Source organism: Theropithecus gelada, chromosome 11, assembly GCF_003255815.1.
Source record: "Theropithecus gelada isolate Dixy chromosome 11, Tgel_1.0, whole genome shotgun sequence".
NCBI lineage: Eukaryota > Metazoa > Chordata > Mammalia > Primates > Cercopithecidae > Theropithecus > Theropithecus gelada.
In genome coordinates this window covers 115892988-115910319 of record NC_037679.1, presented here as the reverse complement: position 1 = coordinate 115910319, position 17332 = coordinate 115892988, and the positions used below count along the sequence as shown (strand labels likewise).

Genomic DNA, 17332 nt, shown 5'->3' with positions numbered 1-17332 from the left:
AATAACTATAAAAAAACTTTAAATTGTGATTGAGCCAAAAGCACCAAAGAGAAATTTAAATACAATAGATAACTGGGAAGAAAAATTTGTAAATATTTTTAAATAAACATAATATATACAGAGCATCTAAAAATCAATAAGGAAAAATTAATCCACTCAAAAAAGCCCAAAGGATACGAGGAAGCAATTACAGAAAATTAATTTAAATGTATTACAGTAGAGGAATAGCTAAATAAGCTAATACTATGCAACCATTAAAAAGAAATAGATTTATATACACTGCCATGGGAAGATTTACAGTCTGTCTTGCTCAGTAAACAAACACATGAATGAATAATATTTATAGTACAGTGTCATTTACATAAAACACCCAAGATAAATAGGGAGATAGACCACGAATCAATGACATGTTGATAGATAGATAGACAGGCATAATAAACTATGGAAATTGAGTGAAGAATTGCTTAGGATGAACATGCTGATACACTACTTTTGTAGCTAACTGTATAACTCGGTGTCAATATAAAAACAGATATTTTGTTACATTGTAGCCAATATTTCATTGCACTAATCATATTTTCCTTTTAAACTACCCTAATAGCACATCCCTCCAACCTTAGAATCTCTAACTCGCTCGACACTGCTCTGCCTGTCCGCCATTGGGATGATTTCTTATGCTACTCCTGTGTTCCTGGTTGCTCTCCTGCCCCTTGGTGTCGCCTTTTATTTTATCCAGAAATACTTTCGGGTTGCCTCTAAGTAAGTAAAACAGCGTCCCATTCATTCTCAAAAGCTTATCTACGGTCAGCCTTCTCTATTCATGGGTTCTGCCAACAACAGATCAAACATATTTGGAAAGAAAACATTCCATGAAGTTCCAAAAATCAAAACTTGAATTTGTCACGTGCCGAGTACTACATTGAATACACACTGATGAAGCGATGTGTGATGTGTTGCCACTGAATTAAATAGAATGAGTAACATAGAGATGATTTAAAGTATATGGGATGATGTATGTAGGTTATATGCAAATGTCACCCATTTTATATAAGAGACTTGAGCGTCTGCAGATTTTGGTATCCATGGGAGGTCCTGGAATTATTTCTCCATAGGGACGATTGTATTCGATTTACTGTGATCTACATTTGCTGTAGAGTTTTTCAAGATAAGATGTGGAATTTAGAAATGCAACCTATTTGTAACATGATGAAATCTATCCTGACATTATGATTCATTTAGGTATCAATTAATATTATAATTATACCTATAATTGGTTGTCTGGGCCTTACCTAGCCCTGGACATATATTAACATGTGGATTGACCTATTGAATTTTGAGTCCTAAGACTGCCAAATTTTTCATTCCATGGTCCTTTTTCTGAACATGACATTGATAGAAAACAAAAAATCAAACCTAGGCCAGGCGTGGTGGCCCATGCTGTAATCCCAGCACTTTGGGAGGCCAAGGCAGGCGGATCATGAGGTCAGGAGTTTGAGACCAGCCTGACCAACATGGTGAAACCCTATCTCTACTAAAAATACAAAAATTAGCCGGGCGTGGTGGCACCTGCCTGTAATCCCAGCTATTCAGAAGGCTGAAGAAGTAGAATCGCTTGAGCCTGGTTGGCAGAGCTTGCAGTGAGCCGAGATCATGATACTGCACTCTAGCCTGGACAACAGAGTGAGACTCTGTCTCAAAAAAAAAGAAAAAAAAAACACAAACATAATCCCAAAGAGTAAGTGATTTAATATTATTATACTCTACAAATGGGAAAAAATTATTTGCTTAGAATTTGTCATTTACTGAGATGTTGAATAAATGAAATATAATACCAGCTGTTTCAAAATTTCCGGTTTAACTTTGAAACCCCGCTATAAATAGTAACGTTTGTTATTTCAACAAATACTAAGCACTCATTGTGTCGCAAATAGCTGTGTTAAGCCATGTGACAGGTGAAGAGCAATATGACAAGGACCTGTTCTCAAGAAATGTATAGTCTCTTAGGAAGATAAAACATATACAAAGTAATCCTAATATGTGGATTAAGTGCTAAAATAAGAAGGCAGGTATTGAGTTTATTCAGGAAATTGAAAATGTTAATATGACTTGAGTGCAGGGAAGGTGAAATAAAATAGGTGGAGATAAGAAGAAAAGAAGAATTGTAGTTGGAACCTCTGAATGTAACTTTTCATAATTTGAAGAAATAGTTGTTTCTCCCTCTTAGCTATGAATTAGGGTCCTTGAAATGTCAGGGATCCATATTTAGTCTGTTTTTTCATCCCTAGACTCATTCTCTTTGCTTGAAGCAAATTCTGACCACAACAGAGAAGCTAGTAATCAAATTCACATTTCATTTCTTCTGATACTATTGCTGGTCTACATGCTGGTGGGCCAAAGAAGTTCAGAGTTATTTCATTACTGCTGACGGTTTCCAAATCTGTCCTTGCCTTCTCAACACTGATATCAGTCATGTCTTTCTTTAATTACATACTCATTTGGTCCTATTATTGCCCTTTAGCAATACAAATGGAGTGCAAAGTTTAGGAAAATATTCCTAGTCCATTACAAATTTGAATTGTGAATTCTGTTCATCATCAGTGAGAATAATCTGTTAGAGACTAAAGTATGGAGAGGACGGTTATTTTAAAGAATAAATATTGACAATGGATTTACACTATTGTTTGAAATTATCAGAAAGTTAGCAAATATAACCATATGATATTAAACCTCACAGACAAGGATCCTTCTAGATGTTGAGGTTCTTTAGAACTCATCCATGTTGAAAAGTTCAGGCAGCTTAACATGACATTTTTGAATACACTAAAGAGAACTTAAGTGGGGAACTAGCTACAGGAAATGCTCTGAAAAAATGAACATCTAAAATCATGGGTCGAATGCATGCTTAGCTTTGTAAGTAACTGTTTCCTTCTTGCAAGAATACAAGATCAAGCTGTGCCCTCACCTCTTTGGTTTTATCAAACAGAGTTTTATAAACAAAGCTTCCTCCTTCCACAGTATTTTTCCTTCACTCCAAACCTCAATGTAGTGACCACCTGTTGCTTGTGTCAGATTTACAAATAGCCATTTGGTTTTATGTTTAAAAATAACAGACTCTTCACATTCCTTCATATTCCTTCTCCCACTTCCTTCTATCTTTCTCTCCCCCAATCCCCATGTGAAAATTCTGAATGAGGGAATCCATTTTAGAAACTCCACTTCGAAAAGACTTGCATTTGTTTTGGGAACCAGACTACATTGGCAGCCAGGAATGGCCTAAGTAAGATTGTGGAACCATGTTCATCCATTCAGTTGACCCTCACAGGTGAATGCCAACACTACTTCTCTAATATTCTCAACCCCAAAAACCTAGAGAAGGGCAGGAAAAAAGGTCTGAAAAGTAAAAAATGGAATGCATTGAAACATGTGGTATAACTGTTAGCCTATCTGCTGTAAATTCTAGCTCATATGGTTTAAAGAAAAGTTGTCATGAATATATCTCTATCAAAAGGGTCAGATTCAGGCATTTCCGTTCATTCAGTGTATGTCTGTGTTTTATGTACCTGTGGTTCCTTAGAGAAACTGTGAATGGAAGTTCCATGAAGGCAAGGATTCAAACTCACTGTGCGCAAAACTAAACTCATTATCTTTTCTCTCCAAATGTCTTCTTTCTGTGCCCTTGACCACCACTCTGGGAAACAGCACTGTCATTTTTCAAGTCTGCTAAACTACAAATAGCCAAGCTATATGTGACTCTTGTTTACCCTGTGAAAACTAATCGATCATTACAGCAAATAGGGCTTCTTCTGACTGTCTCACATTCCCCTACTTCTTATTTTAAACTTGACCAGCATCATACTAACACTGAACTTTTTAAAAAATACTCTTGTATGGACTATATTAACTGATCCTCCTCATCCACCCATTCTCTTTCATCCTGTACATTGTCTCCCAAGTTATGTTGATTAAAGGATTAAAGGACAGTTCCAATTACCTTCTTTCTTTTTTTTGAGACAGCGCCATGCTTTGTCACCCAGGCTGGTGTGCAGTGGAGTGATCTTGGCTCACTTCAACCTCTGCCTCCTGGGTTCAAGTGATTCTCCTGCCTCAGCCTCCTGAGTAGTGGGATTACCGGTGTGCACCACCATGCCTGGCTAACTTTTTGGTAGAGACAGGTTGTGCCATGTTGGCCAGGCTGGTCTCAAACTCCTGGCCTCAAGTGATCCACCTGCCTCAGCCTCTCTAAGTGCTGGGATTACAGGTGTGAGCCACCGCGCCTGGCCAGATTACCTTATTTCTAGTCTTCAGTGATTTTTTTCAGCCCATTAAGGATATTTCTACCATCCACTGTCACCCTTACAAGACCGTATCCTTTACATAGCCTCTTCCCACTACAACAGCCCTAAAGGACTCTGGGCACCAGAGAGATTGAACTTGCAAGATTCTTCAGACACCAGTGCTTGTTCTTGTTATTCTTCTTCTTGTCTATTTTGTTGAAGCCCTCATCAAGCTTAAGGTCTGGTGTAAATTCTACCCGCTTAAGGAAAATCCCACCAGTGTCCTAGGTATAAATTAAGTACTCATTCCACTAAGTCCTGTAGCAGTTTACTTTGGCTGTTACGCAGAGCTGATAGTTTTGTACAACACATTATGTTCAGCCTCTACCTGTATTCATTCTATACCCATCTTTCTCTTCCTCTTTAGATTGTAAGTTGTTGAAGTTTTTGTTAATTGAGGGCTAGGGAAAAATAATTTCAATGATGAAAATAAATACAGTGACAAAATAACCTTCTCTTAAATAATAAACATGGTAGTTTTTGAGTCTGGATGCACGTGAAGTTTATTTTTGCCCCTGTCTCTACTAGGGACCTCCAGGAACTTGATGATAGTACCCAGCTCCCCCTGCTCTGTCACTTCTCAGAAACAGCAGAAGGACTCACCACCATTCGGGCCTTTAGGTGAGTAAACACATTTTTATATTAGCTGACTAGGCAATTACATCATCAACAAATATTTTTCTACAAGTAACTGATCATTGCTTTCATTTTGTTTGATCTCCCCATTGTGTGCCTGACAGTGTACTAAACCAGGAAGAAGAAAAATGTGATGTCAATGATCAGAGTTAGAGTTTACTCCTCCAGAATGCTAACTATAATAAAAGATGAAGCAACAGATTGGAAAAATACTAGCTGTGTGACTAGGATGAGGCATCTGAATTCCCTAACCTTGGTTTCCTCATCTATTAAATGGAGAAAGTCAGTTTCGCTTCTTATGGTCATTGGACTAATTTATTTTATCCCTGCAAAGCATTAACCACATTGACTATTGAAGAAGCATCCAATAAACAAGTTAAAATAAATGTATAAATAATAATAGTAATAATAATTCTCACAAAAGGAATACTATTGCACCAAAGTTGTTTTAGAATTTAATCCTTTTTATTCAAGGTTTGTAAACAGAGTAATAACCTAAACTTTTGATCAAGAGTGTTTACTTTCAAAAAATTACCTATCCCAATTTTCCTGTTCAAGTCAGATTAGCAAGGAGGTGGTGTTACTGAATATTTCATTTAATCTAGAAAATTGATTTTTTAGTGTTATATCTTTCTGAAATCCTAATTGCAAGTATATATAAATTTTAACCAGAGATTTTTCTAACCTAAGAAATTTATTTTTAAATATAGAATTGGGTCACAGAGTAGAATATAAAGAGACAACTATCCACAACATTATGTTCCACAGCATATGTACCTAATCTATGTAGGTGGCATCATGAAGCATTCACGCTTTCTGCACTGGTATGTTTTTTCATCATAATGTGCAATCCCTTTTATTGGAGATGTCAAAATTATTTATTGGCATTGAATGTAGATAATAACATGAAGTTTATATTCTAATAACCAGCAATGATCAGTGGTATTAATAAGTACACTATACTAAAGATTACTTTTTGCACCAAATAAGTCCTTTCAATTCAATTTATTTGAGAAATATCTGAGTACTGAACATATGCCAGGTACTATTCTTGCTGTCAACATATAAAGACTAAAAAGACACGGCCTTTCATTGCCAACCAGCAAAAAGTGGCACTGTTGCCCTCCTTCCCCAAATCCTCTCAACATACACCTGCCATGTTATCCTTTTTATTTCCTTTGTGATATTTATCTGAGTATTTTAAATCATCTTTTTTATTTGTTTACAAGTTATCTGTCCTTTCCAAGTGGAATGTAAGCCCTATCAGATCCTCCCCGCTTTTTCTTTCTTTCTTTTTTATTTTTTTTTTGTTTGTTTTTTGTTTGTTTGTTTGTTTTGCTGTTGTAGCACCATTAGCTGGGAAAAGTGCCTGGGGCTAAGTAAGTGCTCAATAAATATATATTGACTAAGTAGCTAGCATGGGCTGTGTTAAGGAGCTCACAGCCTAGTAGGAGAGACGGTTTAAGAAAAAAATAGCAACACAGCATTATACATAGTCTAATATCACAAGAAACAACTCTGTCAGAGAGTAGGGTAGCACTCTGTCTAGAAGGAATGGAGAGATAATTATTGAACCACAAATCTTTGAATGATGAATAATTGACCTGGCAGATACAGGAGATAGAATATTCAAAGACGATGTAACAGATGTGTGAAAACATAAAGATTTCTATTTTATACGGAAATCAAAAGAGTCCAGTGTTGTTGGAACATAGATTAAGTACAGAGAAGGTGGCTATGAGGATAAGGCTTGAAACCATAGTAGAGGCCAGTACATAAAGGGCTTTGATAAGTACCTTTAAATAACTTAGACTGGATTCTTTCAATGTGAGGTAGTCACTGAAGAATCTTGAGCAGGAAAGTGGTATGATCAGAGTTGTGTTCATCACAATAACTCTGGGATGCTATTATGAACTGGGAATGGTTAACACCCAAGGCAAAGAGACTCCAGGAGGCTGTTGCAATGGTCCACATGAGAGATTACAAAGGCAGGCTAAGGAACTAAGGACTGGGAGAGAAAGCACAGATTTAAGGAATATTTAGGAAATGGGACCAATGAGATTTAGGGGCAAATTGAATGTGAAGAATAAGGTTGAGGGAGAAGTTGAAGATGATTCCTTCTAAGTTTCTGATTCCAATGAGTAGGTAGTTTTCCAGGTTAGGAAATTGAAGATGATGTGGAGGATTGGAGAAGGAGTTCATGAGTCTGGTTATGAACAGGTGTAGGTAGCAATGAGATATCCAGCTGGATATTTTTTATGGTCATTTTGGTATACAGGTCTGGTGTCTAAGATATATCTAAGGGCAGAAGATAACAGGTTTGAGTATCATTCTTTTATGGATAATAGTTAAAGTTTTGACCATGGATTTGATTGCCGAGGGAGAGGGTGTAGATTAAGAAAAGAGGAGTTTGCACAAAAATTTCAGACTACCAGCACTTAAAGAACAAGTAGATAAAAAAGATCCTGTGGAAAATATGATCTGCCAATTGCTGCCTCATTAAACAAAGCTGGTCCTCTTAGGTTAAGAGGAAGATAGGTTATATTACTTGTACCTCCCAATATCCTTTTATATTTGGCTAACCAGTACTTATCTCACTGCTGAAATATCAGTCCATGATTGTCCTCTACTGTGGGAAGCCTTCTCTGAATGTTAGAATGTAGAGTTCGTGTCCTACTTAGGTCTCTATGTTAAGTTGCATCCTGAACTTAGCATGCTGCACCATAATCAACTGTTTGTGTATTTGCATTCCTCTACAAGATTGGGAGCTACTTAAGAGCTGGTAATGTGTCCTTTGCCTTAATCTTTAGAATATTAACAGAGTCAGTCACATAGTAGGTGTCCAAATGTTCTGTGAATAAATTAAAGAACACTTCATTGCTCAACCTACTACTTTCTGCTAATATCTCCATGACTCTTTACTTCAACATCTGTCTGCTTCCAGCCCTCCTAATTTGGACAGACTGTTTGAATTCCGTTCCCAGTCAGCTTCCTCAGTAAAGGGGAAAGGTTTTTGTTGCCCCTTGTCGTGGTCTCAGTCTTTCAAATAAATATCCTATTGAGCTCCTCCTGCTCCTGGCCAACCCCAACACAGGCCAGCCTGATGCCATCAAATCCAAACCAGTGCCTTCTTTACGGAAAGAGGATTCACATCTTGGCAACCTTGATGTTGTGACTACTGTTTTAGCAAGTTGGTCCCTGATAGATCAACTGTCCTATGAGTGAGAAGTTAATGGTGGGAAAGATCAATTCACTGGGCCCTCTCTTCACATGCTCACTGTGTGTTTGTGTGTGTGTGTGTGTGTGTGTGTGTAAAATGTTACATATGCTATATGTATATTGTCTCATATATACATCATTTTCAGCCCCTCTTTTATTTCTCTGGATGTATATATATCCAGATAGGAGAGGCCAGCACCCAAGCACTTTGCCTCCCTAGAGGCCATTAAAGGCTCTTAAGTGGTCAGCTGAAATTTTTGATAGCCTTTTATCCAAATGACACCTTCTGGAAAGCAAACCTTTACCTGTAGCAGCTCTACCTAGGTCAGGGACAGGTCTGGAAAGCCTAAGGGACTGCTCTACCTATGTTTGATGCATATTACCCTAGGTAACACCACTGTAATGCACCTTAATTCAGCCTTGTCTGCTTCCTTCCAATACCTCAATGACATATAAGTGCCAAATGTTAATACTTAGTAGGGCAGAGCCCATCTTCCTACTAAGGGGGAGAAATTCAGACCAGTTGAGAAAATAAGCCATCTAAGTGGTAGGCAAAAAATCAGGATAGTGGTATCCTTGGAGTTAATCACGTGAGCATTTTAAAAAGAAATTGAATGGTCAATAATAATAACAACATAAAAGAAGAATAAAAAGAATTAAAAGTGTCCATTTGATATGGCAGCCATGAAGCTATTGGGAACCTTAGTAAGAAAAGTAAAGATAAAGTGGAGAGGATAGAAGGCAAAATTCAGAGGGTTAAAAAATTAATTGGAAATCAGAACATGGACATGGCAAGGAAAAACTACTCTTTCAAAGAGTTTTAGTGAGGTGGGAAGGAGTTTAGGAGAGCTCACTAAAAGAAGGAGCTTTTTTACTATTGTCTTTTCATTTTTAAGAGAGTAATGAACTAGACATTTTCAAAGACTGAAGGGAAGAAGTGAAGATATAGGCAGGATGGGGCAGTTAATGGAGAAGATTATTACAACAGATTAGCAGGAACATGTTAAGTGTCCAAGTGTGAAGACCAGTTCAGCATGAAGAATATTTGGTATATAGCTCCTTTATGAACGTAAGAAAACGATCTGAATAGATTCAGGAAAACTGACAGGTAAAAAACAGGAAGTTGATGAGTTCAACATCTAACAGCCTCTGTTTTCTCTTTGAAGGATAGGGGAGGTCATCTTCTGAGAGGGATGGGGACGAGAACAAGGCAGAGCATCGTGAAGGGAATGAGGAAGATTTAGAATGAAAGAGGAAAATGACCAAGCGTCAAGATTCAGATTTTTCATTTACCTTCTTCCCTAGACACATGAGCATAATTTAGCATTACTATCCTTAATTTTACATTAGGAAAACTTCCAGGTAACTGTAAGTAGAACAAACTATTATGTTAAATTTCAATGTTTGAATTATAGTTGGAAGAAGCAAAAGACAACTCAACTTCTATCTGGAGGTACCTGCCTAATGCTAATCCAGGTTTAGATCTTCCAGAGTTCATTTTTTAAGGTTTTATTTTATTTCAATAGGTTTTTGGGGAACAGGTAATTTTTTGTTACATGGGTAAGTTCTTTAGTGATAATTTCTGAGATTTTGGTACACCCGTCACCTGAACAGCGTACATTGTATCCAATGTGTAGTCTTTTATCCCTCACCCCTCTTCCATCCTTCACCCCAAGTCCTCAAAGCCCATCATATCATTCTTATGCCTTTGCATCCTCATAGCTTAGCTGCCACTTATAAGTGAGAACGTAGGATATTTGGTTTTCCATTCCTGAGCTACTCCTCTTAGAGTAATGGTCTCCAACTCCATCCAGGTTGCTGAGAATGCCATTATTTCATTCCTTGTTATGGCTGAGTAATATTCCATGATGTATATATACCACATTTTCTTTATCCACTCACTGGGTAATGGGCATTTAGGCTGGTTCCATATTTTTGCAGTTGCAAATTCTGCTGCTATAAACATGTGTGTACAACTGTCTTTTTCATATAATGACTTCTTTTCCTCTGGGTAGATACCAAGTAGTGGGATTGCTGGATCAAATAGCAATTCTACTTTCAGTTTTTTAGGGAATCTCCATATGTCTTCCATAGTGGTTGCACTGGTTTATGTGTCACTAGCAGTGTAAGCATGTTCCCTTTTCACCACATCAGTATCTATTTTTTTTTTTAAACTGTGGCCATTCTTGCAGGGGTAAGTTGGTGTCTCATTGTGGTTTTACTTTGCGTTCCCCTCATGATTAGGGACGTAAAGCATTTTATTAACTATCATAAATATCAGCATTTTTAAACCCAAAGAAGTCTTGAAAATGTGGGGATGGACCTGCTGCCATGGATAAAATTCTAGAATCCTTACATTTGGTACTTGTGGTCAGGAATCGAACGTGTCTTTTTCCATCCATCTGTTCCTTTCTTTCAAACTATCTGGAGTCCCCAGAGTCTTGAGCTCTTTGGAAAGTTAGTATTTACTGATGAGGCTGCTTTTCCTCCCCTGCATTGAGGGTTCGTGGTGTACTCACATGAAGCAATGAACTCCCTCAAGTAGTTTACCACGAAAGCATCACAGTTAAATTAGACTGAGATTTTAGTGACCTTTCCTATTTTTTTCTTGTCTGACAGAATAAAGGTCTAAGAATGTTCAGAAGATGAGCTGGATATGGATGAAAAGATACAGGCTGAGTGTGTCAAAGTTTCCATTAGGAAAACAGAAGGTTTCTTGCCAAATAGAAACACACAGAAAGAATGTTCACTGCATTTTCACCCCTCCCCTCTCACTGCTGCCTCAGACTATTGCCAACTGCATTTACAAACTCTTTAAGAGTGGATCTGAAACAATATCCCAAAACTAGAGGAAGAGTCAAAAGTGTTCCAGATAAAGCACTTTGTCAGAATCAAGGGTTTGAGATTCATCTCAAATGTCTTCCACTGGCTTTGGTCCACCTGGCCTCAACTCCAATCTCTCCATCACACAGTCCTCTAGGGAGAAGAACCTGTCTCAAGCCCCGGAACATGTGGCGCTTTCTCATTTCTGTGCCTTTGCTCATATTGTTCCTGCCACTTAGAATGCCTTGTTCACCAAAAACATTCCGCTTATCCCTTTAAAACCTCACTCAGACTATCTTCCTTGTCTTTTGTGACACGTTGCTTAACGCTTCCTCTCTCTCCACCCTTCACTCCATTTCCTACTGTGCTGATCCTCTGATTGGTGCAAATCATGCCCTTCCTTTATGTTCATGTAGCATTTTGTGCATAAGCTCCTTATAGCTAGATAGTGTGTGTTGCACCATTTTTACTTGTTAATGCTGTGTTTCCTCCCTTCACTAGACAGTTGACCCTTCAAGGGAGTAGGTCATATCTTGTTCTTATGTCCTCAGTGTCTAGCATAATGTCTTGCTTAGAGTGGATGATTGCTAAATGCTCCTGAATGAATGGATGAAAATCTACCAAACGTGTACCTAGCAAGTACAAAAAAGAATGAGCCAAGATGGGTGGATCACCTGAGGTCAGGAGTTCAAGACCATCCTGGCCAACATGGTGAAACCCTGTCTCTACTAAAAGTACAAAAATTAGCTGGATATGGTGGCACGTGCCTGTAGTTCCAGCTACTCGGGAGGCTGAAGCAGGAGAATCGCTTGAACCTAGGAGGCGGAGGTTGCAGTGAGCTGAGATCTCACCACTGCACTCCACCCTGGGTGACAGAGATTGTCAAAAAAAAAAAAAAAAAGAAGAAAAAAAAAATAAGCCTTACGTGTGTGTATAGAGAGAGATGATAGATACATAGATAGATACATAGATAGATACATAGATAGATAGATAGATAGATAGATAGATAGATAGATAGATGATAGATAGATAATCTTTATGGTTCATGTTCATTGTCTCAGTAAATCCTATAACCCTTTGAACGTCCCCCTCACCATTTAATTATTCTCTATATTCATCGCTAAAAGGGTCAGCTGGAGGGTAAGGTTGGACTGCTTAGTCCCACAGCAGAGTAGCCATTCAGGCCAGGTCCTCCTGTGCATGGCAGCATGGCATTTGGGTCATGGATACTCAACTCAAAGTGAGGTAATTATTTGGCTGTGATTGCTGAGTTCTCTGATTATTGTAGATTAGAGCTTACTGTCCGACTGAATTATCTGTCTTTTTTGACATATTGGAATGATCAGATTGACTGGATAGATATCAAGTGTCTGCTTTATATTGGCCTGTATGGATTACTTCAGTGGGCCAAATGGACACCCCACCCAGGATTTCTTCATTTTTTGACATGTGATGATTTATTATAAATTTTTACAATTTTACTTAAAAATTGGGGAGGTGAGTGGAGGAAGTCTTTTATCAAGAAGGAATCACTGCCATTCTGTCAAATGAAGTTTGGTTATTTCTTGCAAACATAACCCATAGATGGGAGGTCTCTATAAGACAAGCCATGACTGCAGAGAGTGAATAAATCACATTTTGATTTGGTATTTTCCCCAGCTTCAAACCAGTTATTTTTATTATATTATCCAACCTTCCAATGTTCCTGTTATTCAGGGAAAATAATTGAAAAATAAAAAGAGACTGCTGTTGTGATTTAGAGAAGATTTTTTTCTACCATGTAGCATGAATTTCTTTGAGATGTTGGCTCAGATGTTTAAATGGATAGGGCTTTTAGTAACCGTTTCATTTATAAAATAGGTTACACGGAACTTGGTGTGATTTTATTGAGCATCAAGAATTAACTTAATTTGTTGAAGATCAATATCCAAACGATATATATCATAGAACCCTAAAAGTACACAGACCAAATTCCTTTTATGCAATGACCATCCTTACAAATACTTTAGAATTTGGGGGTGTAGAACATTTGCCATCATCTCTAGTGTCCCCATCCTCTACTTTTTGCCATCCCAGTTTTTTTTTCTTTGGTTCGCAGAAATATTAGGAAAAAAGATAATTTTAAAAGTATATTTTTGCCAATTGCAAATGTATAGTATTCTGTCTTCCCTGGTTCTGATCCAGCACCTCCCACCCACTCTAACTGTGTTGTTTGGAAAAGTAAAATAAATGCCACAAAATGTTGGTAGAGTTGCATTTCTACACAATTTATCTTGGTTTTTGTAAGGCCCTTTTAATGTAGTAGGCTATGCCTTGTTCTCATAGCTACATTAATTATGTGAAAATTTATGAACTGATCTTTAATACAATGTTGTTGTTAGAAGGACTCTTTTTCCTAGTAAGGGTATAAGAAAGGAAATAAACACTTGACCACACCATCTCTACTAAGAATGCAAAGAGCAGTAGCAGCTGGTCTTTATTTTAAAGTAGAAATCTATTTACTGATCATTCCATGCCATCAGTTTGTCACTATGTTGAGTAAATAGTGTAGTAGTAAGTGTGACTGTTTTTATGACCTCTCCTGTTGTGTGGCTAACACTGTATTTTTGTTTTCTGCAGGCATGAAACCAGATTTAAACAACGTATGCTGGAACTGACGGACACAAACAACATTGCCTACTTATTCCTCTCAGCTGCCAACAGATGGCTGGAGGTCAGGACGGTACGTTCATTTCACGATTTCGAAATGGAAACCAAATAGAGAAGACGCCTGCTGCAAAGAGGCAGACAGTTGTAAAAATTAGCCTTCCACTGAGATTCAGCACTAGCTTCACATTTTCTGAACTTTAAAATAGCTCAGGTTTGTTTATGTTACAGATGAAGTTTGTCATAATGTTTTAGCTAATGACAAGACAAATAGCCCAAAAAGCAAAATTTCATTTTGTGTTCATTAGTCTCTAGATCACATAAGTTAATGGAATGGCAAATATTTGTATAACTTCATTTTTTTTTTTCCAAAAGAGTGCATTTGGCAAGTGAACAGATGTACTCATTTCCTTTACCGAGTTGGTCCTGCCTGGAAGGATGGCAACTTTCTACGTTTTAAGCCAGTGGAGGGTCATGTTAGTACAAAATGTAGAAAACTACAGTTAATCATTTGTTGCCTTCTGTCTTGAATAATGTAGAAGAACAAGCACAAGATTTGGCATCACACAGACTTGGTCTAGCAAGTTAATTTTAGTCCCAGTTCCTCATCTATAAAGTAAGAATGTGTACCTTGTATGGGCATTGGATTAAAAGTAACATAAATCCCCTACTACACTGATTGGCAACTGCATTCAAGAAATGTCTTTTGAATGCATGCATGAATGAATAATGACTGGTACCTGCCCTGGTAGGGGGTTCATAAGCCAATGAGCTGGAGTATCAAGTAGGAGAGATGAGAAAGACATTCCAGAAGGCAAGGAATATAGTTTGTAGTCTGTACAGTCCGGAACATGGATAAGCTACTTTGGTGGTAATGGTGAGTTGAGTGTAGTTTTTTTAATAGGTATTTGCCAGTTTTGAAAAGAAAAAGCATGTTTATCTGTACTATTGGGAGAATCTTATTTCCACTAATTGCGTTTCAGTAATATATAGGCTTTCTTTCAAAACACAACAGAAAAGAGAAGGAAGATGGTAAAGGGAATTTAATAGGGTAGAAATGAAGGAGCCCAAGTTAAAATCTGAGTAGTTGATTGATGGATACAGATTAACCTAGAATCTTAGACATCCTTGTGAGCTTTTGTTATCATTATTTCTCACAGGTTTATAGAGATTCTCTACAACTATATTAGTCATTATGTATAAATTATTCAACAGCACTGCATAGTTATTTTTCACAAAGTTTTGATAGAAGTATTGTTTGCTGATAAATTCCCTCAAGGTAGCTGTGACCTTTGGAAGAAGGCGGGGCAGAGTTTCTTGGGAATTATATAGATAAATAAAGGCAAGTGAACTGTTACTTAGGATTTATCACAAAACCAAAACATTATTCCCAAACCCTATCCAAACCATAATTCCATAATTCCCTGTTTTAATTCCTTGTTTTGATATGTGAGTGTCTGTGTGTGTAATTTCTGTTGTTCTGTAAGGGAAAAAAATCATATATGAATAATATAATTACTGATGAAATAGCTTACTGAAAGAATATCCTGAAATCATAAGGGAGAAATGTTAGCAGTTACCTTTGTATCTGGTTTTCCTGAACTTGAAGATCAAGTATGTCTTTTAGGGGCAAGCATATTTGCCTTGGACTTGAGGTGAGAGTCTGACCGACTCCTGTTTCTACTCTTTAGCACTTCCTGCTGTCAGGTTAATGGATAAGTGTTGAACAAGAATCTTCAAGCAAACCATATGCTCTGTTCTCATAGCCAGAAGACAAGATATTAGAGCCTTAACACTGCCAAGAAAGGGAAGGTCAGGAAAAATTAGAAAGGAACAGCAGCCAAACTCAGAATGGTTTTGTTTAGTTTGATTCATAACCCAATATTTTAACCCCCATGTGAAAAAGCAGTTGAACCTGCCTAAATATAATAGAATCTATATCTTGAATTCCACCTGCAAAAAACAAAATACTGACACTTGAAACAGGAAGGGCAGAACAGGCCATTCATTTGGTTACTTTGTAATATGTTTGTTACTCTTTGCTTTCTGTGTATTAGAATCCTTCAAAGATTTGCAATCTAGTCTTATTACTAGAACTCTCCCTTAAAAATTAATACAAAAGACTAAGGAGTATTTTATTTTCATTTCTGGTGGGCAAAGATATATTTTGGCAAGAAACATTTGTTGATTTATTGCAAAGTTCCAGGCATATCTGCTGACAGAAGTCAAGGTTCAAAGTCCTTTGGGTATGATTTGCCTCCATCCATTGTATTTATATGTTAGTAACTTTATGTGGATAAACACTTGTACACACGCACACATACACACTCCTCTAGACAATCTCAGAGATCCACTGTGAGACCAGTCAGATTCACTGTCGCTCTGCTCTTCTGAGTGAACTGAGAGTTTTTATTGGAACCAGGTGTATTTAAATATAAATACTATAATCCAAGAACATATGCCACAGTAGGAGTGTTAAATAAGGTAGATGACTTCTCCTGGGGAATAACCTTTTCTCTCAATTGTGCACATATAAATGACCTCATTACTACTGTGTTTCTGTGGGCATATCCACATCACTGGAGACAGAATTTTAGTTTGGAATAACTGGATCTTGTGTGAGAAAAATGAAGTTGAGATACAGGACCTCGGAGACTAGGGTGTGAACTGTTCTCTACACCCCACAGCTGGATATATTCTGCCTCATAAGTCACTTTTTAAAAAAAGTAATAAAAATTTCTATTTGGCCCAGTACATCTGCATTGATCTTATCTGTGGTATGGACACAACCCCCTCTTTGTCATATTACTCAGTAAGTTCACATAAATATCTGCTTCTAGCAAACATTCTTAGAGTTCCCAGAGCAGGAACGCAACCAAAATGGTACAAAGAAGGTCACTTCATTGGACATAAATTAGAAGAGGCAAGCAGGATTTCTTCACACAGATTTCACCAACTCTAATTCATGGACTCAGAGCCATAATGGAAACGGGAGAAAACATGATATCATTGCTTCCTGTGGCTATGTTTCCCCTCCCTTCCTCTTCATGCCCGGTTTTAACTTTCCAAAGCCATGTCACTGCTGTTGACAGAAAATCTCAAGAAAGAAGAGAGAGAAACCAGAGTAGAAACACCTTTTGTTGAATTCGGGAAGTTCCCTGAACCTCATCCAATTTTTGCTTATATATATATATATTTTTAAATTATACTTTAAGTTCTGGGATACATACGCAGAACCTGTGCATTTGTTACATAGGTATACACATGCCGTGGTGGTTTGCTGCACTCATCAACCTGTGATCCACATTAGGCATTTCTCCTAATGCTATCACTCCCCTAGCCCCCAACACCCTGACAGACCCCAGTGTATGATGTTCCCCTCCCTGTGTCCATGTGTTCTCATTGTCCAACTCTCAATTATGAGTGAGAACATGTAGTGTTTGGTTTTCTGTTCCTGTGTTAGTTTGCTGAGAATGATGGTTTCCAGCTTCATCCATGTCCCTACAAAGGACACGAACTCATCCTTTTTTATGGTTGCATAGTATTCCATAGTGTATATGTGCCATATTTTCTTTATCCAGTATATCATTGATGGGCATTTGGGTTGGATCCAAGTCTCTGCTATTGTGAACAGTGCTGCAATAAACATGTGTGTGCATGTATCTTTATAGTAG

The 17332-nt window shown here is 37.6% G+C and overlaps 1 protein-coding gene across 1 annotated transcript in view; it reads left to right on the top strand.

Annotated features, from left to right (window-relative positions):
* The window catches only part of ABCC9 (ATP binding cassette subfamily C member 9), a 137357-nt gene that overhangs the window by 93890 nt on the left and 26135 nt on the right, over positions 1-17332 (top strand). The window contains exons 29-31 of the mRNA XM_025402121.1: positions 602-759; positions 4863-4955; positions 13632-13734. Of these exons, the coding sequence (XP_025257906.1) occupies positions 602-759; positions 4863-4955; positions 13632-13734 (354 nt within the window). The remainder of the gene's footprint in view (positions 1-601; positions 760-4862; positions 4956-13631; positions 13735-17332) is intronic.